This window comes from Echinops telfairi, unplaced genomic scaffold, assembly GCF_000313985.2.
Source record: "Echinops telfairi isolate 266 unplaced genomic scaffold, ASM31398v2 ScPeMD7_443;HRSCAF=831, whole genome shotgun sequence".
NCBI classification, from domain to species: Eukaryota; Metazoa; Chordata; class Mammalia; order Afrosoricida; family Tenrecidae; genus Echinops; species Echinops telfairi.
In genome coordinates, this window is record NW_022104341.1 from 26,947,090 (window position 1) to 26,974,145 (window position 27,056).

Here is a 27,056-nt window from a genome sequence, read left to right on the forward strand (position 1 = left end):
TATTTGCATATGTACATGTCTTTATCTAGACCTCTATAAATGCCCTTTGCCTCCCAGCTCTTTCCTCTATTTCCCTTGATTTTCCTCCTTTCCCACTATCATGTTCAGTCTTCTACCTCCTGAGATAAGTGTTCATTCGTTCATTCTGTCATTCAACAGTTATCCGTTAACTTCTATTCTGTGTCAGACACCATTCTAAGTGCTGAGAACACAGCAATCAATGAGATACATAGTGCAATGTTAGATCCTAGTGCAGGGTGCGCTGGAAGAGAGGAGAGAGAAGAGAAAGAAAGATAAAATAAATAGATAGGTGCTAGATAGATAACTTCATGTAGTGCTCTATAGGTAACAAGACAGGGTGAACCTATAGAGGAGATGGTAATATGAGAACTGAATTCCTCCAGAATTTAGAAAAGGAGGCTGCTTTCTTTCTTTATTATTTAGCTGGTAACCAAAAGGTTGGAGGTACAAGTCTACCCAGAGTTCCAGGAAGAAAGGCCTGGCAAATGACTTCAGAAAATCCAGCCACTGGAAACCCGATGGGCACAGTCCACTCTGACACACATGGGCTCACCATGATTCAAAAGTGACTTAATAGAAACCGATGAGAAGTAAGTGTGTGAGAGCACGCAAATTTCACTGCATGGCTTGTAGAAAGTACTTGATATTTAATTAGGTACCATGCCTTAGATTGAAAAACAATGCTGTAAAAAAGCATGGTGCACTAAACATCTCTTTGCCAAGTTCTTCATTTTACCACATGCCAAAAACCATTTACACCTTTTGATTAGATTTAATCACAACTGACAGTGCTGCTTCTGGCTCTGTTAAGATGCCCTAATTTCCCCCTTGCTGTCACTTTAGTGCACAGCTATTCAACACTTTCTGATGTTAGCTGAACTAGATTCACTACTCCAGGCAGAATAATGACCTGGATTACTTAGAGAAGCTCTTGAGAGGGAATTTTTTACTTGGACTAATTTTTTTAAGTATTCTTGCTCTGAATAAAAAGAAATCTCATAACTGAATGGTGAATCTAATTGTTGGGAGTTGTCTGTGTGACCCATTCCATGATTTTGCAAGTATTTTAGGAACCGTAAATGTTTGAAAAGGAAAGTTAGTTTTCTCTTGAGAGTGATACTCTTTGAGAACGGATTTCCCAGGCATAGTCCTTTCCAGGTTGAACTGTGACGTGCAGTCAACACCCTACTATCCGACACAGTTTGGACTGGTAGCTGTTTGGTTAATTAAAGATGAAAAGAAACAAAACAAAAACCACCCCAGGAGAGATTATAAAAATGTTTTGGATAAATCACCATTTTACTTTATGGTTAAAAAAATGTGCCTCCCTTCTTAAATCATTTTAAAATATGGGTTTACTGATGGGAGCCTCTCTCCTGCACAAACTCTACCTATATATACCATCTATGATTTCTCGCTCAAATTTCTTTAAAGCGAAGAAAGAACTTACATGCTTTTATGAAGTAATATGAGCATAACCGACTCTAGATTTTTAATTGCTTTTATATTGTTTCATCCATAATGAAATCAAAATCCATTTTTAAAGCACCTCTCCTTTATTTGATCATTCCACTCAGTCACCTTGGTTTCCACTGGAACAATAACTCTTGCTTTTTGTACTTCATGCATCATTGCCTTTATGCCATTTCATTAATTTCTATTACTAAAATGATAAATCCAAATAGCACAAACTGGTTTATACTAAACCTAAGTGACTTTTGGAAGGCACAAGCTCAATGTCAATGGGAACAGAATGACGCCTACTAGAGAGTAGCACGCTGGCCTTCTGTGGTAGCATGCACTAACGAGAGACTCCTGGGAGCAGGCTAAATCGTGCTCAGGTACAAAATCTTCTATACCGGGTTTCGTTCCTGCCCTTCCTCCCTTCTACCCAATGCCTTTTGCTTAGCTGCCCATCTTCTATTACAAGCCAGATAGCAGTCCTCACTGCAGTCTTCTTAGTTAGTTTGTTTGTGCTGTTGTTTTTAACAATGCTTTCAAATGCAAAATCCATTCTTAGCTTGAAAGGCATACAAAAAAGGGCCATCGACCAGATCTAGGCCAAAGTTTATAGGTATCTGCAATAGAAAAGATAGCATAGGCAACCTTGTGCCTCTTACAAGTATACACTTATAGCAACTAATATTTATTGAGAGTTTGCAATGCAGCAGCCATTCTGGTCAGTGTTTTAGGTACATTATTTGATCCAATTGTCACAGTCACCCTCTGCCATGAGACCCAAGCCTGAACCAAACCCACTGCCTTCACGTGAATTCTCATTCACACGGGGTTTCTGAGGCTGTAACCCTTTGTGGGAGGAGATAGTCGCATCTTTCTTTTGAGGAGTGGCTGGTGGGCTTGACTGCTAACCCAACTGTGCCAAAAATGTCCTTATCTGCGGTATCCCAAAACAAAAACCGCACTGCCGTCAGGCAATCCCAACTCCAGGAGACCACAGTGGAGAGCACAGAACTGCCTCGCTGGGTTTCGGAGACCAACACTTTCTAAGAGTCTTTCTCTGGATCCGGTGGCGTAGTTAGTCTTATTATTCCACTGACAATCTAAGCCGAAGGGCAAGAAGCAATGCACATTATTCCTTTGATAGATAAAGAAATCGTGACTTGGAGAGATTAAGTCACTTCCGAACAAAGTGGTGGAATAGGACCTAAACCTAGAAAGATTGACTTCTTAATTACTAAGCTCATTATAGCATCTAAAAAAGCTTTCAGCTGGTGTACCCAAGAGCATATAGTTAATTAGTGGCACGGCCCAGACTAGAACATTGGTCTCCTGACTCACTGCTGATTTGCTAAGTATTTTGAGAAACCTACATTTTAAAAGAGGGATGCAACAAAGCTTTAACCTAATGAATGACTGTCTAATGGTGCAATATTAGGGACTTATAATAGAGGTATTTTAATTATGAAAGACAGAAGTACAACAAATAAATTGTCTTAAAATGTAGCAGATTTGGTACACACATAAAATGCCAGTATCACTCTAAAGAGCAATGAAGTACATACTAAAACACAGATAGACCTTGAACACATTAGGCTGTGTGATATGTCAAAGGGACAAATACTGTATGAGCCTCTTTATATGAACTATCTAGAATAAGAAAACAGAGTTTATCAGTAGCTACCGGCATTACGTGTTGGGCTGCTAACTGCAAGGTCAGCAGTTTAAAATCACCAGCTGCTCCGAAGTAGAAAGACGGAGCTTTCTACTCCTGTAAAGAGTTTTCTTCTCATGTCGGACAGGGTAAGACATGACAAAATAATAATAATTTATAAATTATCGAGGGTTCATGGGGAGGGGGAAGCAGGGAGGGAAGGGAAAAACGAGGAACTGATAGCAGGGGCTCAAGTGGAAAGCAAATGTGTTGAGAATGATGATGGCAGCAGGTGTACAAGTGTGCTTGACACAATGGATGGATGGATGGATAGTGATAAGCGTTGTACGAGGCCCCAATAAAATAATTTTTAAAAAAGGAGTTGTCTTTTCAGAAACTCACAGGGGCAGTTCTACCCTGTCCTATAGGGTAGCTGTGAGTTGGCATGGATTGAATGGCTGTGAGTTTACCAGCGGGTCAGGGAGGAGGATAAAAGAAAGACTCCTGCTTAGGAAGCATTCAGGTTCTGCTAAGAGTGATGGGGAAATTTGGAAAAGGATGTAATGATGTTTGTAGAACAGGATGAATGTAAAATAAGGTCACTGAATTGTGCATGTAAAAAAAAAATTGGAAATGGCCAGATACAAACAGACAAAACCCACACGGGCAAATAAATGAGGCAGTGAGCCAGTGTCCTTCAATTCCCATTCACAAAGGAGAACAGGTTTCAGTCCATGCAATAATTTCAGGGCTGACGGTCAAAATGCATATGTAATTTTGCAGGGCAGCTGAGTAAATATGTATCATTTCAACTACTCCAATGTTCTCATCTTATAGTGGAAAAAAATAAAAACCAAGTAAGTTTGTGTGCTAGTCTGGGTTGACTAGAAAAAAAAAATCATAGACACTCATATGTGTGTAAGAAAGAGCTTTATATAAAAGAGCAGTTATACATTAAGAAAACATCCCAGCCCAGTCCAGATCAAGTCCATAAGTCTGACATTACTCCATGTCGATACCAGCCCATAAATTCCTCTTTAGACTCATGCAGCCGTGAAATGACACTGAATTCAGGAAGATCACAGGCCAGTGGGTGGAAAGTCTTCTGGATCTCAAAGCTGGTGTGGGTCTCCACGTGGCTCCTCCAGCTCCAGGGCGCTGGCTCTATCAGCATAGCTCCAAGTGGTTTGTCAACAGGAATGTCTCACAGCGAGGGGGCATGTATCTGGCCTCCAGGGAGCTATTTATCTCCATTTGCGCCTCCCAAATGGGGTCATCAAGCTGCGACCTGATTTGACAGGCTAGACTCCACCCCTTCGCAAGATGACAGGAGATTAAGTAACTGCCACAGACCACCCCTTGTTAACTTGACACTCTTAGACAACTCTTTAGCCATACATAATTTTTAATAAAACCATATCTGTACTTAACAGGATAAAACTAAGAAGCATACACTTCAATATGTGCCAGCCTCATTTAAACATAATATTCTGTAAGTGAACAAAATATTCCATGCCTAACAATTGCAGTTTAATGAGCACCTACACCAAAATCCTATAATCCTATGAATATATTCCCCACCTCTGAAAGTTTGTAAGCCAGCCACTTCATGTTGGGTGTTGGGTATCCAATTTCTATACTGCGCACTTACATCAACACGGTGCTCTGAGGAAACAATTGTATTCTTTGACATGAAAATCTTTCCAGTTGGAACCTTGTGAAGTCTGCATCCATAAGCAAAATCAAATCAGGATAGGCCATCCATAAAGTCAACAGCAATAGGCACCAAATCACAGCCTCAAAACTCTTCTCTTCATCTGATTGGGTTCTAGTCAACTCAATGCGGGCTGCCTCACTTAGCCTCACCAGGGTGCCCATTGGTTGCCTCACCTTTAGATCATGGGCAGTGTCACAAATTCTCAACAATCCTCGATCCCTTGGGCTAGGTCATGAACTTCAGACCAGTCAACCCACTCTTAACTTCTTCTCTAGTCCCTAAGAACCAGGTCCATGGTTGTCAGTGGCCCAACTTAACCTGTCTCTTTATTGCTGCATTCCTCTCACTTCCATTCAACAAGTGGATCCAGGTGGTCACCTAGTGAGCATTTTAACCTGCCCACGGAATCCGTTTATCATTTAGTCCTAGAGAGGAGTTTTTCAGTGCTCCAGAGTTTTTTCCCAGCTTTGGGCACAGACCACTAGTTCAAATTCAAAAAGCCAAAGAGCTTCCCCTCTTCCTTTTCCTCTCCCCCCACCCTAATCTGTCAACAGCCCCATAGGCAAGTGTCTTCATCTTTGAATGTCCTGAGCACTCAAGACACTGGGTGGGGTTTATCTTTTCAAAGCCTTCTTTGCAGGCATGTCCTAAACCCATTTAACGATTCAAATTTTAATGACTGAAGGCAAGGCTTACAAGCTCTCTAATTTCATACTTCCCAATAGTCATTTCTATCAATTATTATATCAACAATAATAAGCAGAGGAAATCAGTATAAACAAAGTAGAATCAAATCCTAAACTCAATTCTTAAAAGTAAAGTCCCATCCTTATCTAACTTATCTTAATCATTATCTAAATTATTCCACTGATACAAAATATTGCTGACTGCATTAAGCCAGTTCCTTCTGTCAGCCATTTTGACCTTCTGTCAGACATTTTCACTAAGCAACAAGGTCTCTGAAAAATTCAAACAGCGATTTCTACCCCTGAGCTCAAAATATATATTAACAACATTCATTTTCACCATTTCAAACAGGAATAACCAAAACCAACAACCAAACAAAATAATCAAAACTTTAACTTCCCATATTCTTTCCAGAAAACAACACAGTAAACTGCATGGCCACTGACCTCTGGCGAGCCAAACAAGAAAAACTACCATGAGGCAGAGGTCAAACAAGCATGCACTCTCCATCTTTATTATTCTCTAGTGCCCCACTCCCAAGGTACCATAATGTGTTACTCTGGGTAGACTAGAACAACACATTTATAGACACTCATATGTGTGTAAGAAAGAACTTTATATCAAAGACCACTGTACATTAAGAAAACATCCCAGCCCAGTCTAGATCAAGTCTGTAAGTCCAATATTACCCCATATGCCGATACTAGTCCATAAATTCCTCTTTAGACTCACGCAGCCATGCAATGACGGTGAATGCAGGAAGATCACAGGCCAGTGGGTGGAAAGTCTTGTGGATCCAGTGGTGGTGGAACCATCTCAAAGCTGGTGTGGGTCTCCACGTGGCTCCTCCAGCTCCAGAGTGCTGTATCTATCAGCATAGCTCCAAGTGGGTTGTCAACAGGAATGTCTCCCAGGGAGTGAGCAGGTATCTGGCCTCCAGTGAGCTATTATCTCCATTTGTGCCTTCCAAATGATATCAAGATTCTACCTGATTGACAGGCTAGACTCCACCCCTTCACAAGTTGACAGGAGATGGCGTAGCTGCTACCTTTGCCTATTTACAAAGTGGTTTAGCGCTAGAGTTTAGGGAAAGAAGTGTTTTCGTTCCACTTTGGTATCCTTTCCAAAAGCTTAGAAAGATTGATGAAATGTGGTAAGGGAAGAGGAGTTATCTTAGAATACCTACTCTTTGCCCAGACCCTTAAAATACATTTTTTAAAAATCTCATTTCCATCCTATGAGGGAAGATATTAGCTCAATTTTTATAGAAGAGGGGTACCTTGTTACCATACCAATTTGAGCACATTAAACTAAAAAATTAAATGGTTTTTAAATTGGAGATCTAAATTGAATGTAATTTGGATCATAATCCAAGTCCACTGTAAGTACCTGCATCGATCTTTCAATATATAATTACAAAAAAGTTAAAAATTAAAGTAGCCATGTCACCAATGGATTTTAGCCATTCTTCTAGGATAAATATTGACATCTTTAATTCCTAGAATAAGATTCTAAAATAAGAATTTTTTTTAAGTTCTATAATTCAGAGATTTCTGATGTTAGGCATTAGACACATGACTATGTGTTTTCTGAACTTTTGATATATTTACATTTTCTGACATGAATAATAAAATCAGTATGTACCAAACAGAGAGATGCTAGAGTATAGACTTGGAAGGGACGTTGGAATTGAGAATTTGCCATTGTAACTCACATAAGGGAGAAAGCTTAGGTCAAATCTTGAAATTTATCCTCATGAAATCATCATTCTGATTCATACAAATTCCTTTTTTATTGATAGGTGAACAGAATTAACCAGAAATGTGAACAAGAACTGTTCTGGAATACACATTTAATATTCCATATCCCACACCCAGCCCCTAAAACATAGCCACGTTAGCTCACAGTCAGGAAATACACAGGCCAAATATAGACACTGAGGAAATACTTCAAATGATCACAAAGCCTCACCTTCCCTGTGTGATAGCAATAGCTACAGGTTCTTTAAGTAGAACTCTGGTGTGGTGCCCACATGGCTTAAAGCAAAATATGGACACAAAATGAAATGAAATTAAGTTTTAAGATAAAACTGTGAAAGTAATGAAAGTGGGAAAATGAAAAAGAAGAGAAAGGGGAGGAAAAACAACAGCACACACACAGAAACACACACACACACACACACACACCATGATCTTGCTATTGAAAACAATCTGATATTTTACTATACTATTAGAGATTGCACAGGAATTAGAAAATTACACTAGTGTAAAATAAAATATATACTCCCAGGGAAAAACATGTACAGTGCATATTGAGAACAGTAAATAGTCTGGTTTAAAGTGGGCAATGCTAGAGTATGGCAATGTACTGCAGCCAATCAGCTGGCAAAACCAGTATGATTTCTGAGAGCACAAACAAGAGGAGTCAAGTACTGGGTTCCTGTATCTAAACCCACTGCTAGCTTCGTGAAAGGCTGTGTTCTCTTGAACCGCGATGATGGAGCTGCTCTTGGCCATTGCAAACAGTCTACTTCTTCTTTTCCAGAGTATCCAAATAACTTTTAAAGTTTCACCTCTTTTATTGTTGCTGAAAATATACATAGCAAAACATACGCCAATTCAATAGTTTCTAAGTTCCTACATGTACAATTTATTGAGCTTGATTCTCCAGGTTTGCAACCATTCTCAGCCTCCTTTTCTGGGCCGTTCCTCCCTCACTGACATAAACTCACTGCGTCCTCAGGTGCCTGTCTAATCTTCAAGTTGCTCTTGGCTTCTTGATCCCACATCAACAGTTCTTGATAGAGCACAGTGCTCTTTTAACTGGCGAGGCGAAACTATTATTTGGTTTTAAGATGAATTCAGGGAATATTTTTGGTTTAAGGTTTAAAGATTATTTCAGAGCAATAATTTGTTTTAGGGGTTCATCTACCCTAAATGTCTCCAGAAAGTTGAGTAAATGAAATTTTAAATTTTGTTCTGCAGTTTATCCCTTTTGGTCAGGATTATTCTATGGAATTTGATCAAAATGTTCAGCAATGGCAGCCAGACACCATCCAGTTCTTCTGGTCATAGGGCAAAGGAGGCAGTTGTTCATGTTGGCCACTAGCCACGCATTCCTTATCTTCCTCCTATCCTGAGTCTCCTCTTTCTTCTGTTGTTTCAAATGACTAGAGACCAACAGTTGTGGCTGAGATGGCCTCTTGTAAGCATCTAAGAACTAGGAGGTGGGAGGGAAGCACTAAACATGTTGTTTATTAGTCAATGACCAGGATGTCCTGTGAAATCATGACCCTAAACCTCCAAACCAAGGAACCAAATCCCATGAGGTGTTTGGTTGTACTTAAGAGAAGAACTTCTTATCAACATCCTATCTGAAATCCAAAGAAAGAGAGGGAAGATAATTATCCGGCTTCCTCAGTTTCCTGGTCCTGATGTTCATCTGTTGTGAAGCCCAGCTGTACTTCTCCCCCATGAGTTCCAGCAGGTAATAACTTGTATTTTTTTCTTTCTTCTTCTTTTAAGCAGATTTTTGTGACTTGGAATCAAAAGAGGGAGCAGGCTTCAATTTAGAATTCTGGAATGTTTAAGCAACCCAATTGAAGAACAGAATAATAGTGTTGTTTTTTTTAAAGTGCTTTGAACTACTAAATGTCCTAATCAATGCTAGTCACGAGTATCATCTATTTTGAATCACAGAATTTGAGCCAAAATGCATTCAGAGAAAATACAAGTCATTCAAGCAGAAATAGTCATTCTCAATTCTACAATACTTGTGAAATGAAAAAATGCATTTAGCTAAATCTTCTGTGACAATGGTTTTCAAACCTATTTTAGGCATCAGAGAACATTTTCTTCAAAGGAAGTCTTAGTTGGTGCCCAACGGGAAGCAGAGATTCAGGCAGAGGATCTGCTTGGGCGGAAGCATGTCTGTGGGAGGGAGGCGGTGCGGTGCATGCGTGAGCTTGCCGGCAGAAAGCCCGGCCAAATGGGCAGCCTCTTCTCATGTCAGAGGTCCCCTGAGGCATCACTGTGGAACTGTGGGACCTCTGTGGCCTGCATGAAATCAGAGCTTGAAAACCACTGTGCTGGTAAAGATAACATCCTATTGCACGCTATTATTACAATCAAGACATGAAATCAATCACATTTCATTTTACCTGTGAGCTTTAAAACTTTTTCCATCAACATAAATATCAATATCTGGAAAACAGTGATCCACGTAGAGTTTCAATAAATCTTCTCCTAACTCAGATGCAGGTTCCAAGTCATAATTATCTTCCAAAGAGAAAAACAAGAGAAGAGACAAAACAATTTAATATTAACAACATGAAAAAAATTGTATCCCAATATTAATAAAAGTCTTGTTTCCATACAATTAGCTCAATTAACTGTTCTAGGAATATGTAGCTATGGTTGATCTATTTAAGTGGTAAATTCAAATAAAACAAAAATTTTAAATTAGCTCTGCTTTCCGACTGAAATATATTTCACACTTGCATATATAAATATAGATGTCTTAAATGTAGGTACGCACTGAATGATCACTATCGAAATTTTTGCCCTATCTCCAGTTCTCATTATTTGCATAAATAGTGTCTAATCACTTGAGTTTTTAAGGGGTACAAGTCACTAATTCATGTATTTTGTTCTAAAAACAATATTTTAAATTCTATACCCTTGGCTAAATTAATGATAATATCAACAGAATTACCATATGCCCCATGGGTATGATTGTCCCCTTGTTATCCAAGAAAATAACAATGTCTCTAAAGTGAACCAGGGACATAAACAAACCATAGATACATGAATGGATTTTGAGCTCACACTTAATCATAACCCCAATCTAAGAACAATTAGTTCTTATGACATGATCCTACTCGATAATGGCCCTAAAAAATAGCCTCTAGGGTCTTGAGAAGGTTTGTCTTAAAACAAGTAGCCATCTTAAGTGTGACATTAGTTAAGTCCACATGGAAAAAGCACTGCATGATTCAAAGACTGTAAATAATAAAATCTAAGACTAGCGGAGGGAACGGAATAAGAGCTTAAATTCTGAGCACCCAGTTTGCAGAAGGCTGCAAATGACAGTGAAAGCCCAAAATCCATTTGCTGGGTCACCACCGGGATTAAGCCTCCAGTGAATGTGAATAACCTCGCTGTCAGATGGAGTACACTGGAGAGTGAACTAATGAAGATGTTGTTAGGTTAAAATTTAACACCTTCTCATGTATTCTCCCTTTTGACCCATTTAAAATTTGTCCTACTTTTTATTATTTTGTTTCTTTCTGATTGAATTTTCCTTCTATTTTATTTTGTTATTGTTGTTGAGTTTTTCTGGTATGTTTTCTTTTACATGAAGTTAAATATATGGAAATTAACTGGATTGACAGCTTCTTCAGGTTATGGCGGGGAGGCTGGGGGAAATGAGGAGCTAAAATAATGAGTAAAAGAAAGAAAGAAAATGTTCTAAAATTGATTGTGATGAATACTGTACATTTAAATATGTGTAAACTATTAAATTGCATGCTTCGTAAATTATGTGTCAAAACACTGTTAAAATCTTAAAATTAAGCCTATGAATAATAAATATACACATTTACATATAGGTAATATTATAACAAAGCTATATACAAAAAATGAAGGCACTTCATGAACAGCTCACTTAGAAAATTAAAATTTTTTTTAATTTGATATTCTTTTCCAGTAGTTAATTCTTCTTGTCACCTACTTCATATACATGTGGCTAGCACAGTGCACGTACTCACTGAGAATGAAATCAATGAGCATGTAAAGAGGACTGACTATGGTTAGTAATGGATATGATATGGAGAAGTATAGAAAACAAGTGTTTAAAAAATTATCTCTACTTCAAACAATTTATAATTAGGCAGTGGAAGTGATATGTATATATGAAAAAAAGAGAAAACTTCCATCCTGTGTAACTGAGTTTTCAAGGTCAGCAACTAGTCAGGATACCTGCTGAGGATCAGTCACTGGTGACAGATTCCCAACCATCAAATTTACATGCTTCAAGATTAAACCATGCTTTAAGCCGATAAACCAAAATTGGCTCAAACCTTCAAAAGAGATCTGGAATACAACCCTTCTTACCATCTCCACTGATTAACACTGTAGTCTGATCCATTAACTTGATTTCTGCAATGACCTCCTGTCTTTCCCTCTAAACCCTTGACAATACAGTTTTAAGAAAGCACTCAGAGGCATCTTTTTATGTTGAAATTCACATCATGACCTCTTTCAGTTCAAAGCTATCCTATGGCTGTCCATCTCCCCCTCCCCCATTTTTTTAGAGTAAAGGCCAAAGCCCTTAACAACGCCTGCCAGGCTCCACAACACCAGCTCCCTAGTCTCTCTTTGACCGCATTGCCCACGTTTTCCTTACTTCTGCACTGAAATTTTCCCATTTCTCCAATACAGGATGTATGTTCCTATCTTAGGATCTTTGCTCTGCTATTTCTTCTTCCTTAAACACTCTTTTCCAGATATTTACATAGCTAACTCCCTCACCTCTCGCAAACTTTTGTTTATAAATCACCCTCTCAACCAACTCCCACTCCACCCCACCCCCCAAATTAATAAAATTACAACTCCCATCATGAGCATTCCCAGTGTCCTTTTCTTTCTACTGTACTTCCTTTTCTTTTTGCAACATGCAAGCCTCCAGTGACAGATCGGGGATAGCTGTGCATAAGTTGCATCGGCTTTGAATCAATTCTGGGTTTCTTCTATTGAAGATGAGAAGTTTATCAATGAACCATCATGGCTCCCTTGAAAGCCCCTACAACTCACCAGGATTTCTAAGGGTTGGGGGATAGAAGCTCTTGTATCTCTACTCTTGAGCCAGAATGAAGTATTTCTAGCGCTTCAGGGACAGGACAGGTGTTTCACACTGACCACACCATTATATTATGGATTTGTGCCTTATGCTTTCCCCTGGTGCCTGGTACCATGGATAACCCATAGTTCAGGCACAGTAAAAACCAGAGAAACAGAAGTGCTAGAAGGCTGGTTAGTGGATTAAGATATATTGATATATATATATATAAAGAAATCTGTTTATAAATGTCCTCACTAGATTCAGGTCTTTGAGGATATGTATTATTAATCTATTCTCTAGATAACCTCTACAGATAGCTCAGTGTCAATCTATATGTGCTGAATAAAATATGGCTCATTTAAGTTGGAATTAACTTGATGGAAATGGGTTTCAGATTTGGGGTTGTGTTATTATTTTTTAACTTTTTACCATGAATTCATTAGAAGCTCACAGAGAAGATCATCGGTTTTATATTCAACAACTCATATACATTTTGCTTCATGTCATTCACGGCCATCCCCTTAATGTACCATCACTTATCCCACTCCTTCCATGTGTTTCCATTCCTCCTTTTTTAAATATCCTTCTGAAATTAGTCTTTGCATAAAAGCTACATTGATCTTAAATCGTTGATTATTCTAAGGCCTGCATACTTCACTACTGTTATTGTTCCCCTTATAGACTAGACAATGGTTTGGCTGAATTTAGGGGAGTGAATTCAGTTCCCCAGGTAAAGGCTAATTAAGGAATTTCACCAGTCTCTTTAAAACCAGTAGGCTGATCTCCTTTGGGATTTTGAGTTTTGTTCTACATTTTTCTCCTACTCTAGGCAGGACCTTCTAATGTGACCCAATTGTGGTGGCGTCCAAGTATTATCTAATACTTCAAGTCTCAGGGTTATAGAGACTCATGTCTGCAGGGTTCATTAGTCCACTCGATTCATTGTTTCCATATGTCTTCCAGTTTCATTCACTCTTCTTTCCTTTGAATGGTGAACAACCAATAGTTGTGGCGGAGATGGCCACGCATGAGCTTTTAAGACCCCAGTTACCATTCACAAAGTAAGATGCAGAACACTGTCGCTGTGAACTATAACCATGACACCAATTGACTTTGGTGTTCCCCGAAACTATAGTTCTGAATCCCCCGGCTCAGCAACTATTTCCTAAAGGTGTTTGGCTATGTCTAAGAAGTTTTCATGACTTTACCTCCTGTTGCTAACCATAAGGTCAGCAGTTCAAAATGACCAACCACTTCATGGGAGAAATACAAGGCTTTGCACTCTCATAGAGTTACAGTCTTGGAAACCCAGAGAGGGAGTTCTACCCTGTCCTAGAGGGTCACTATGAGTCAGAATTGACTGGTGGCAGTGGTTGGTTTTTGCTTGTTTACTTGTTTTAATGCTCTAGCATTTTCATGGATATATTGTAGCAAAGGTAAGTACACAGAAACAGATAGTCTTTGTTAAACCTACATAGATTCCTTCCACATATATTCTTCTGCTGCCCCTCCCACACCTGTTCAGCCTGCGTCTAGGCCATCATCACAGGATAGTGTATTTTCTATAGTTCACCACCTTTAAAACATTTTAATATGTTTATGGTTTACTATCTCTCTCCATCCCCCACTCTAATACCTCTAACTAGAATGTAAGTTCCAAAAGGGCTAGAAATCTATTTCAGTCATTGTAGTATCTAGAACAGTGTCTGGCACATATTAGATTCTAAATAAATATTTGTTAAATAAATGAAGGTATTGAATATTGCAGAATAAAAATGTTTGAAGGAAAAACATAAAACTCTAACCAGAATTAGGCAGGTAGGGGTGGATATGAGGGGTGAGAAATTTTGAAATACAGAAATAGCAGGAAAATCAAGAGAAGTATTTAAAGGCATTTGTGAGATAAATCAATAAATCTGGTCATCAACATGGTATGAAGGATAAGAGAGGAAATGAGTAGAAAGAGGGTGAATGAATAAACGACTAGAAACATGGATACAGTGTTCAAGAGAAGAAAAAGTGTGGCAAGAAGGATAATGAGGTCAATGTAGAACAAATACATTTTATATATTTAAGGTATGTTTAAGGAGCCTGGTGGTGTAACGGTTATGAGTTGGGCTGCGATCAGCAAGATCATCAGTCTGAAACCATAGACACTCTGTCATAGAAAGATGGGGTTTTCTACTCCCCATAAAGAGTTACAGTCTTAGAAACCCACAGGGGTAGTTCTATCCTGTCCTATAGGGTTGCTATGAGTCAGCATCTACTCCATGACATTGAGTGGGTGAAGGTATGTTTAAGCAGATGTCTAGTCAGTAGGGGAGAAAGAAGATAGTACCAATTATTTTAGAAACAGAAAGAGGAGCCAGTGAAGAAAGCGGAAGAGTGACGAGAAGGAAAATCCAGAGAAACTAGAGGAGTTTCCATGGAAGGCAGCATTGACAATGTGAAAAACTGGCTGGAAGATATGGGCACAAAGTATACATTATGCACGATATGACAAAATACCCATTTATAAACTATCAAGGGCTCATGCGGATGGGGGGAGCGGGGAGGGAGGGGAAAAATGAGGACCTAATGTCGGGGGTTTGGGTGGAGAAAAAATGTTTTGAGAAACGATGTACAAATGCGCTTTACACAACTGATGTGTGTATGGATTGGGATAACAGTTGTATGAGCCCCTAATAAAATGTTTTAAAAAAAAAAGTATACATTAATCTGGCAATTGGACAGGCAGGAAACACAGGTACCAAACACTAGCTCTGCCAATTGCTGTGTGTGGCACTAGGAGAGTCTCTGTGCTCTGAATCTTAGACCCCTCATCTATAAAATTAGTCTGGGACAACTTTCCTCCTAGGCTTATTTGAGGCAAAATGAGATAAAAATATGACTAGATTTATCTCAGAATCTAAGATGTCTGTTCATTAATTCACCTTAGACACTATGAATTAATATAAAAGGAATCAAACTGATCTTTAAAATCAAGTTAGTTGTTATTATTGTTGTACTAAACACCAATAATAAGATCCCTAAGGCACTTTCATATGTAGTTAGTTTTGCCATAATACCTGTTATGAAAACATGAATTAGATCCAGTACAAGTAACAACAGAAAACAAACAAACAAAAAACACTGCCGTACAGATATTTTCAACCCATAGTGACCCTAAATAAGGTCTCTGAGACTGTACATCTGTATGGGAGCAGAGAGGCTCATCTTTCTTCAATGGAGTGACTGGTGGGCTTAAAGTGGACCTTGTACTTGGCAGCCCAACCCTTACCTGATAGCACCACCGGGTCTCATTAGGGGACAATTTGAGCATCATACGGATTTTGCTTTGGGTTATGTGTAATTCTATGTATGGGAAACACCAGGTTAATGCAGGAAACTGTGTCCATCTGAACCAAGCCATCTAAGAATACACAAAATACATGCACACACACACCCCTCTTTCAAACAACATACAGACACCTAGGTTCACGGCATGTGTAAGAAGCTGCACCCATTCACAGCTGATGTTATAAATTTCCATCTGATTTCCGATAGCCAACAGTTGGGAGGCCATTTCCTGTGAGTATTTTTGTATTTCTGAGCAGAACACTGGCAAGCTTGGCTAAGGATAACTAAACCGCAAACATGCGATGGGAGGCTGGGACTCTATCCTACTCCCGAAATACTGAAGCCCCTCTCTCAGAGGTGGGGAGACTGAGACTTTTCTCTCTCCTCCATAGACCAGGTCTTTTCTTTCCAAAGCAAAGGAGGGGGATGCTGGGCAGATACGTCAGCAGCTTTAACAAGATTTAAAGTCTCCTGATTTAGGGATTTCTCTACTGCAATGAGGACTGCTGGTGACACAATACGTTAAGCATTGGACTGTTAATCACAAGGTTGATGTTTTAAACCCACTAACTGCTTCGAGGGTGAACGATGAGGCTGTGTGCTCCCATAAAGATTTAGTTTCAGAAACCCGCAGGAGAAGTTCTACTCTGCCCTCTAGAGTCGCTATTAGTGGGATCAACTCGATGGCAGTTAAGTTTGGTTTTAGTTCTCCTGCAGCGCAAGCGGACTGCACATGCATGGTAATACCAGGCCGCACTGTATGACCACATCACCTTACAAAGCGAGATTATGATAGTCTGTTTTCTGATCCAGAAACCTTGTATTTCTGATAAGAATATCTGTTGTTGTTAGTCAAGTCGGTTGTAACTCAGAGTGACCCTGTGTGCAACAGAATCAAACACTATCTGGTCCTCCATCATCCTCAAAATTGTTATGTTTGAGCAGTATGGCATTAACGTGTCAATCCATCCTGTGTCAGTCTTCCTCATTACACTGATGATCTGTTTTACCAAGCGAGATGTCCTTTTCCTGGGACTGGTCCTTCCTAGTTGAACTCTGTGAGGCAAAGTCTTGCCATCCTTTGCTTCGAAAGAGCCCTCTATTATTTGTATATTTTTATCTATATACTTATAAACTTCCTTCTACCAGTTCACACACGACTATCCTTCCAATGCCCACTTCCACAAGCTAGGCTTTTCCCAGATAAAGTGCCATACTTAGTGGACAGTTTATGTCTGTAATTATTTAATATCTGTGAAGCCATGTTACCTTGGTTCATGTTTTATTCTATGTCATGACAAAGTTTTCACATATTGGTGATTTTGTGCTGCATGGTGATTTTTTTTTTTTTTAGGAATGCATATATGAGAGGGCTTAAAAAGATGGTTGGGAAAAATTAGATTAAATTAAAACAAACAAACAAAATGATGGTGGAAATTTTTGACTAACTGTTAATTCCTTTTCCCCACAAATTGTTTGAAATGGTATTATGTTTTAACAGAACAGACTCTAAATGGTCTGCTGAAGCCTCTCTCCATAGGTGTAGATTAGAAAAAGGCTGACAACATGTGGAAGCTTGAATGGTTAAAAACAGAAGTGAGGGGCAATGAATGTACAAATGCGCTTGACACAATTGATGTGTGTATGGATTGTGATAAGAGTTGTATGAGCCCCTAATAAAATGATTACAAAAAAAAAACAGAAGTGAGAATCTTACATGGATTTATTCATAATAACCCCATTTCCAATTACTTGGGGAAACTTGGAGTTGATTGTACTAGCATCTTCATTTTCCCATGCTTACATAAAAATAAACAAGTAGAGCAGGATTATGCAGTGTGCTTTCTAACATACTATCACTACATAATTACTTTCATGGTGGTAAAGTGTTATAAAAGTCTATTACAAAATAGCTCCCCAGTAGAAATTAACTGTCCTCTCTAATATTGCTCTCCTCTGAAACGTTACTCTTCAGAAGGGAACAGTCAGATAATTTTTTACCTAAGAATTCTATAGATGATCTTCCATCATTATCCATGTATTTTTCAAGATTTAAGTCGGGCTTCTTTGGTGGTAACCAACTCTCCAGTATCTTTTTCATAAGGAGTTCCTCTTCATATTTTATGTGTCTGTTTGACGAATACACACTCCTAAAAGATAAAATGTAATATACATAATTAAAATGTAATGCCAATGATTCTTAAAACTTACATTCCCAACATGCTGTTGTCATATAGTACAATTCCATACTACCAAAACGTTTTAAAATCAGTACTAAGTGGGAAAAAGTCAACTCAAAATGGCTGAAAAACTGAAAAGCAGCCTACAAATTATCTAAATGTTAAAACATAATCAGTTATGTTTTCTAACATAGGACTATTTAGATAACCTAGGTCAAAAGGACAAAGTCTAGAAATAAACAGAGTACCAAAAATGATGCAAGAAGAAATAGGATATCTCAACAGTCTTTTAACAGGTGATGAGATTGAACCAATAGTCAAAAAAACCTCCAAAAACAAAAGTCCATAATCAATGGGCTTCATTGTTAAATTCCAACAAATATTTACAGAAAAATTAAAATCAATATTCTCACCCTCTTGGAAATAAATACACAGGTGGAGGGAGTCTTTCCTAACTCATGCTATGAGGCTAGCATTACAATGATGCTAAAGCCAGATAAAGATAAAACATGGGGGCGGGGGAGGGAACTATAGATCAATATCCCTTTATGAATATACATATGAAAATCTTTAAAATATTAACAAGCCAAGTCCAACAAATTAAAAGGAATATGAGGATGGGCCCACATGGGAAAATCAATCAACATGATATACCACATTAATAGAATGCAAGGAAAGAGCCACATAATTAACTTAATTAATGCAGAAAGGGCATTTGACAAATTCTAATATCCTTTCGTGGTTAAAAAGAAACAAAACCAAGATACCAAGAAATTAGGTGCATAAGAAAAACTCAACATGGGAAAAGCATTTATAAAAAGCACACAGCTTATATTATACTCAGTGACGAACACTGAAGCTTTCCCCTAGGATGAGGAACAAGGACACCTGTCTTCATCACCGTCAGTACTGTGCAGATGTTCTAGACAAAGCAGGAGAAATCAAAGGCATATAAATCCGAAAGAAGGACGTAAAACCACTTCTTTTCTTTTTAAATCATTTTATTGGGGGCTCGTACAACTCTTATACAATCCAGACATGAATTGAATCAGGCATGTTTATACATATGTTGCCCTCATTCTCTTCTAGACATTTACTTGCTATTGAGCCCTTGGTACCAACTCCTTGTTGTTAGGTGCCTTTGAGTGGGTTCTGACTTGTAGCAACCCTAGGAACGAAGAACGAAGCACCGCTGAGTCCCGATCATGCTCACAAGTCTCCTTATGATGAGTCCACTGCTGCAGACACCGTGCCAGTTCATTTTGTTGGGGACATTCCTCTTTTCCCATGCTCCTCTGCTTTCCCAAACATGATGTCCTTTGCCAGGGCCTGGTATCTCCTGACATGTCCCTAGTACACGAGACAGTCTCACTATCCTTGCCTCTAAGGAGCATGCTGACTGCACTTCTTCCAAGACAGATTTGTTGGTTCTTTTGGTAGTCCAAGGTACTTCCAATATACTTCACCAACACCATAATTCAAATGCATCTTCTAAACTCTTCCTTACTCAATGTCTAACTTTCATATGCATATGAGACCACTGAAGACACCATGGCCGAGTCCTTACAGTAAACACCCTTCCTTACCTTTCATCACTTTCACTAGGTCTTGTGCAGATTGATCTAAAGCAGTGGTTCACAACCTTCCTAATGCAACGACCCTTTCATACAGCTCCTCATGGTGTGGTGACCCCCAACCATAAGATTATTTTCATTGATACTTCATAACTGTAATGTTGCTACTGTTATGAATCGGGCAACCCCTGTGAAAGGGTTGTTTGAATCCCAAAGGGGTGGTGGTCCACAGGTTGAGAACTGCTGGGCTAATGCAATGTGTCATTTGGTCTCTTGACTGTGGCATTCATGAGCACTGATTGCAGATCCAAGCAAGATGAAATCCCTGACACTTCAATCTTTTCTGTTTATCACGATGTTGTCTATTGGCCAGTTATGAAGATTTTGGCTTCCTTTACACTGAGTTGCAATCCATACCGAAGGGTGAAATCCTTGATCTTCATGAGCTGATGCTTCAAGTCCTCCTTACTTTTAGCCAGCATGGTTGTGTCATTTAAATATTGCAGGTTGTTAATAAGCCTTCCTCCAGTCCAAGTACCATATATGATCAAGAATCAATGGTACTGAAGAAAGATATACAAGCTGTACTGATGGTATAAGGCAAAAACGAAGCTCAAGGAATTAATGGGCTACCTATTGAAATGCTTCAACAAACTCATGAAATACTGGAAATACTCATCTATGCCAGGAAATTTAGAATACAGGTACTTGGTCAACTGATTGGAAGAGATCCATCCACCTTTGTACCCATTCCAAAGAAAGATGACTGAACAGAAAGCACAAATTATACAATACCATTGATATTACACATAAGTAAAATGTTGTTGAAGATCCAACAATGGTTGCAGCAGTACACTGATGTGGAGTTGCCAGAAATTCACGCTAGATTCAGAAGAGGTGGAACAAGGGGCATTATTACTGACATCTGATGGATCTTGGCTGAAAGTATAGAATACCACAAAGATGTTTACTGGTGTTTATTGACCATGCAAAGGCATTTGACTGGCTCCTAACAAACCATGGAGAGCCTTGAGCAGAAAGGGAATCCCAGAAGACTTCATTGTGCTCATGCAGAACCTGTACATGGATCAAGAGGCAGCTGTATGAACAGAAAGAACAAGAGAACACTGCTTGGCTTCAAGTCAGAAAAGATGTGCGTCAGGGTTGTAGTCTCTCATACTTATTCAATGTGTATGTGGGGCAAATAATCAGATAAACTGTAATTTCTGTAAACAGTATAGACAATAGCTAAGAATTTACAAGAAAACTACTAGAGTTAATAAATGAATTCAGCAAAATTGCAGACATAAGGTCGGCACACACACAAAAACCAATCATGTTTCTATACAACAACAATGAATAGTCTGAAAGGGCAATCAAGAAAATAATCTTAATTACATTCTTATCTAAAACAGTAAATACCTGGGAATAAATTTAACCAGGGAAGTAAAAGATTTATACAATGGAAATCTTAAAATACTGCTGAAAGAAATCAAAGAAGACCTAAATAAAACAAAAGACATTCTACATTCATGGGTTAGGAGGTTTAATATTGTTAGGTTGTAAATACGATCTAAAGCAGCAGTTTTCAACCTGTGGTTTGCGACCCCTTTGGGGGTCAGACGACCCTTTCACAGGGGTCGCCCAATTCCTAACAGTAGCAAAATTACAGTTATGAAGTAGCAATGAAAATAACTTTATGGTTGGGGATCACCACAACATGAGGAGCTGTATTCAAGGGTCACAGCATTAGGAAGGTTGAGAACCACTGATCTAAAGCAATAAAATTAAAAACAGATCAAACAAAATTCCTATCAAAATTCCAACAACTTTTTCCAAAGAAATGGAAAAGTAAAATTTCAAACTCACAAGGAATTGCAAGGAGCCCTGAGCAACCAAAATAATATCCAGAATATATTTTTAAACTACTAAAACTCAAGAACTGAAAGAATAAAACAACCAATTTAAAAATGGGCAAAGAAATAGGAATTTCTATAGATATGTGGAGGTACAAAAAATGAGAGCTATGAATTTAAATTTTTTTACAAAACAACATCATCACCTTCAAAGTACTCTCTGTTATACTTAATAAATTTGTCAAATCTGCAATTCCATTCTTGGAAACACTTTTCAAACTCATTTGTTTGGCTGACAGCACCTCCCTCATTTTTGTCTTCACCTCTTTTATATCCACAAATCGCTGTCCTTTCATGTCCCTCTTCATTCTTGGAAACAAAAAGAAGTTGCATGGGATAAGGTCAGGTAAATAAGATGTGGGACAAGAGAGGCCTGCTGTTTTTTGCCAAAAACTGGCATACTGAGATGGCTGTATAAGCAGGTGCAGTGTCGTGGTAGCAAAACCAGTCCTACATCTGTCATAAATCATGTCTTTTTTGTTGCACACTGTTAGGCAATCTTTGCGGAACCTCTAAACAGAATGTTTGATTAAAAGTCTCCCCTGGTGGTATGAACTCCACTATACCCCCCACATAAAAAACAAAACAAATGAGCATTGTCTTGATCTTTGATTTCACTTGATGAGCTTTTTTGGGGCGAGGTGATGATGGCATCTTCTGCTGGCTTGATTGATGTTTGCTTTCAACAGGTGGTAAGAATAGTGTCCTCCCATACTCCAACATACCCCCTCCCAGACAGCCCCCCCCCCAAAAAAAAATAGCACGTCTCATCACCAGGAATGGCCTTGGGAAAACATCTGGGTTGCTTTGGAACTGTGTTTTTCAAAGCACAGCATGCTTCTCTTCGATGTTCTTTTTGCTGCTCAGTCAGAACTTGAGGCACAAATTTCACGGCAAACCTTCGCATTCCCAAATCTTCCATTAAAATTCACTGAACCGAGCTCTAAGATGGTCCTGATAACTTCCCCAGCTCTTCAATGGTCTGTTGTCAGCCTTTGAGCACAAGTGCACGGATTTTGTTAACATTTTCATCCGTTGGGGAAGTTGACGGACGTCCAGAATGAGGTTTGTCATAAATTGACTGACATTTCACCTTTTTTGAAATGAGAAAACCACTCGTAAACTTGAGTTTTTCCCATAGTGATGAACTTGTAAGCTGTTTTCAACATCAAGCTGTGTTTCCTGAGCAGGAAACAAAACTTCCCAGCTGCATGCTGTTCTCTTAAATTGGCCATCACAACAAACGAGGTTCTAGTGAAACTGCTTTTCCAAAAAAATTCACCGTGACCAGAGAGAACCTTCCCAAGAGACTGCTGTGTGCACTACGTCAGAGCAAGTTGCTCGATGCCCGCCTAGCAGGAAAAATTCGTGCTATGAAAGCTCCACCCAGGGGAGCATTTTCAGTTTTTGAGGGGGTGTACCCCTTGTATGTTGTTGTCACAGATGGCTAACAAGCACACTGACACACACACAGACTCATACGCGCACACACACACATCGCTGTAGTTAGATGCTGTTGTCAGTGCCATAAAGTCAGCTCTGACTCACAGCCACTCAAAGCTGTTCACGTGCCTCAATCGATATGTTGAAGTTCATTGTTGCAGCCACTGTGCCAACCTGTCTCCCTGGGGACCTTCCTCTTTTTCACTGACCCACTTTACCAGGCATGATGCCCTTTTCAAGGACAGCCCATGGTGGGTAGTGGGTACGCATTGGGCTACTAACCATAAGGTCAGCAATCCAAAACCACCAGCTTCTCCTCAGGAGAAAGACAAGGTTTTCGACTCTCAGAAAGAGTTACCGTCTTGGAAAATCACTCGGGCAGGTCTACCCTGTCCTATAAGGTCTCTATGAAATTTTTCCAACAGAATATTTCAATATTGCAACTCAAGGCTTGATTTTTTTAATTCATTTCTTTCAGCTTGAGATATGCTAAGCAAGTTCTTCTTTTTTACTTATCTTTTTTCCAATCTAATGTGTATTTACTTAGCTTCTTTTCAACTATATATTACAATGACTAGTACACCTGTAATTCTTCTTCATAATGTGTTCAGCTACAGAATAAGCAAACACAGCCTAGGTGAGCTTAGAACAAATCATAGTATTTCTTAGTGTAATTTTCAAAAGAGTGAAAAAATCCTGGGCCCACCACACCTTGGAATATCAAGTGACCATAAAAGTATTCAGCCTTTTTCCAGTTATTCAGGGAGGTTCATGCATGCTCCCAAGCAGAGAGCATTAGAGTTCCTCTTCGAAATATCCCAGCTTGGCCAATGGCATCTCTTTTCTCAACTATATAACTTCCCCAAACATATGCTCAACATCCTGTTGTTTTACCAGTCCTTGCTGAATGTATCGAATGTGAGTTAAAAGGCTACATATAGGAGTGCTCCTGTTATCTGCAAAAAGGAGAAATGTAGTAATACTCTATTGTGTGTTTATAGGACTTACTCTGCCAGAGAGAGCACATATTTTTTCCGACATTCAACTGAGCACATATTTTTTCCACATTCAACTTTCACAAATCAAATAGGCTGCAAACCCACTGGCTTATTGTTTTCTACAGCCTTGAGAACAGCTGAAGCCAACTCACTTAAAAAAAAAATTAAGCATTTTATTAAGGGCTCTTACAGTTCTTGTCATAATCCATGCATCAATTATATCAAGCACATTTGTACATGTGGCCATCACTATTTTCTAGATATTTATTTTTTATTAGCCCTTGGTGTCAGCTCCACTTCCCTCGCCTCCCCCCCACCCCAACTCACTTTTTGAGAATGTTAAACATGGGAAGATATCTTCCTGATAGAGTTTGTCTAAGAAAGGGCAAGTTCTGCCCATTGTCAGCTCATCCTTCCAAGATCTAAATCCATTATACACACACAAGTTGGCCCCTTTGCAGTCTTTTCCTTGGCTGTATCATACTGAGGTCCTGCTTATGCTTTATTTCTTGCATGCCCCTTTTATTTTTTAATCTTTATTTATTTATTTTTGTTTTCTGTAAAGCTCATGCTACAAGCATGTATTTATATAAAAGTTGTTATAAGTATTTTTATTTATCTATTTATTTATTTTGGTAACTGGTATTTTAGTAGTTGTTTTTAGGATCAGTACAGAGAAATTATAAAGTTTGTACATAACTCTTCTTTGGTTGTTTGGGGTCACACTGGCTGTATTTCTCATGTGTGGGTTGGAAAGGGATGCGAGGATGAGCAGGTTGACCATCTTGCTGCCATCGGCTGAGGATGCCCTCGGAAACGCCTCGGCTCGGTGTCCACAGCCAAGGGAAGATAAGAAGAGCTCTGCTCCGGCTCTCCGGCCTGCTGAGGATCTTTCCACCTGGCAGAGGGCTTGTGTAGATGATGTTGGAGAACAGGACAATTCAAGTGTCTTCAGTGCTGCTATTTCAGCTTGAAGTATGTCAATTTTCCCTTGCACTTCCTTTAGCTGTTTTTTTTGCGGTTGCCTGCTTGACGTTTGCTTCTCTCACCACCTGACGAAGTTCCTCAAAAAGACTAGCTGCGAACTCCTCCAGGTCCTGTCCAAGTTGATCCTGTACTTTAGAAAGCCTCTCACATCCTTCATCCTTGAACTTCAGTTCCCTCTGAGCTTTCGTGAATTCCTTTAGTCTTTCATACTCCTTTTCTCTGACTTCCAAAACAGATGGGCACGGTAAATGGGACAGTACTCAACCCAAAAATATCATTACTGCCATCACAAGCTTCTGTTACTGTGGCACCCTGTAAAACACTTCCTCTCTGCAATACAGTTATTCTTTCTCGTAGCTAATTTTGTTAACTCAGCCATGACTTCACAGGTGGAACAAGATGCTGGGTCTGTAACATGGATGCTGATACTAGATGATTCTGCAGAATTTACAAGTCTAGGGGTACACGGCTGTGTAGGAAAGTCAGAAACAGCTAATGCATTCGCCTGGATAGGGGCTGAGCATAGAGTTGAAGGATGAGGTCAGTAGATGACTCTGGATGAGGTAGTCTGCTCTAGGGCTCCTGGTTCTTACGCACTAAGGAGGTCGGAGAAGTGGGTGAAGCAAGGTTTACTTCATGGAAGCCTTCCAAGGGGTCATCAGCCATGGCTAAAGCTTCATCATAAGACAACAAAGAGCACATGCGATCACTGCCTGGGCTCAGAGATGCTACAGAGCTGCAGGGGGGCGACGGAAGACAGCTACCTGGCCCCGTGACGCTCCGTTTTGGTGGGCTCACTGCCCTATCTCACTTTTCTAACTCCAAGTCTCAGCATACTTCATTATAATATTTTTCATTGTTCTTAAGCTTCCCTTTGAAGTTCTCTGTTCAGCTCTTTTACTTCATAATGTCTTCTATTTGCTTTAGCTATTTTATGTTCAAGTTTCAGAGTCTCTTCTAGCACCAACTTTGACCTTTTCTTTCTCTCCTGTCCTTTTAATGACTTCCTGTTTCCTTCATGTATGATCTACTTGGTATCATCCCCGTTTGTCAGGTCTTCAGTGAGTAGAGTACTCTGTGTCAAATCTGTTCTCGAGATGGCCTTTAAATTCAGGTGGGATCTACTCATGGATAGATTTTGGCTCATGTAGGCTTGTTTTAATTTCTTAATTTTTAGTTTTAACCCGAGCTTCCATATGAGCAATTGATAGTCTGATCCACAGTTGGCCCCTGGACTTTTTGTGTGTGATAATATCTTCTTTTCCCATAGATATAGTTAACTGGATTCCTACATATTCCATCTAGTGAATTCCAAGTATATCATTCATGCTATTGAAAAAGGTACCTATTTATGCTATTGAAAAAGGTATATCCAATGAAGAAGTCATTGGTCTTGAAAAATTTTATCATGCAACCATTTTTTTATGATCCTTTCTCTTTGCTTCCAATTTTCCTATTTCAGTTGCCAGTGGTTACCAAGGCATCTTGATAGCATGTTTGATCAATTTCAGTTGATCACTCCTCAACCTGCTTAGGCCTATGTACCATTGTAAATTTCATAGCTTGTCCAGGGAGCCTATCCTTAGGACTGAGAAGTTGTCACAAGATGTTGGAATATATATAGACCTCATATATTGTCCATAATTAACTTGTACTTTCCTTCTGATAGCCTGTCTCCTTTGCTTCCCTTTCCTCCTAGAAAATGATCCCACTACAGTAAGTAAGTGTTGGCTATGACCAGACTGGCTTGCCACATGTGAGTAAAATGACAGGCACAACATTTGGGTCACCCTAGAAGAAAATTACTTACAGCAAGGAACCAAGTCACTAGAACAACATCACAAAACCGACTGAAAGACGTTTGACAGTGAAAAGTCCAATAAGCCATCTTATCAAGGATTATAACCCCATCCTAATGGATATTAACAACCATTTCTGTTACATATTAGTATTCACCTCAATTTCCTTCCTGGATTCACATATAAAACTGTAAACTCTCATTTTCAGGAGCTTGCCCTTGGTGACTCTAGTCCCGGCTTGCTCCTTGCTTGACCAACCAAAGTAAAGCGTTCCCCTTTCGCTCTGATCTGGTCACTCCCTGTCTTTGTGTCTCCGCCCTGCCTAGCGAGACCCGGGTGGTAGCAGGTAGCTAGCTGCATTGTAACCACAAGTATGCCACCACAGTGCAACAACTGACAGAGACGTTTTTTAGATGAAGAAAAAAAAATGTGCATATGCTGAT

At 39.2% G+C, this 27,056-nt stretch overlaps 1 protein-coding gene and 1 pseudogene across 1 annotated transcript in view; both read right to left on the reverse strand.

Moving 5' to 3' along the window:
* Nucleotides 1-17,866, reverse strand: part of BTBD8 (BTB domain containing 8) — a 66,586-nt gene extending 48,720 nt beyond the window's left edge. The window contains exons 1-2 of the mRNA XM_045291961.1: nt 17,718-17,866; nt 9,697-9,814 (exon numbers count right to left, since the gene is read on the reverse strand). Of these exons, the coding sequence (XP_045147896.1) occupies nt 9,697-9,814; nt 17,718-17,817 (218 nt within the window). The 5' untranslated portion in view covers nt 17,818-17,866. The remainder of the gene's footprint in view (nt 1-9,696; nt 9,815-17,717) is intronic.
* Nucleotides 17,867-23,624: 5,758 nt separating this feature from the next.
* LOC101639492 lies at nt 23,625-25,498 on the reverse strand (annotated as a pseudogene).
* Between the last annotated feature and the right edge of the window lie 1,558 nt (nt 25,499-27,056).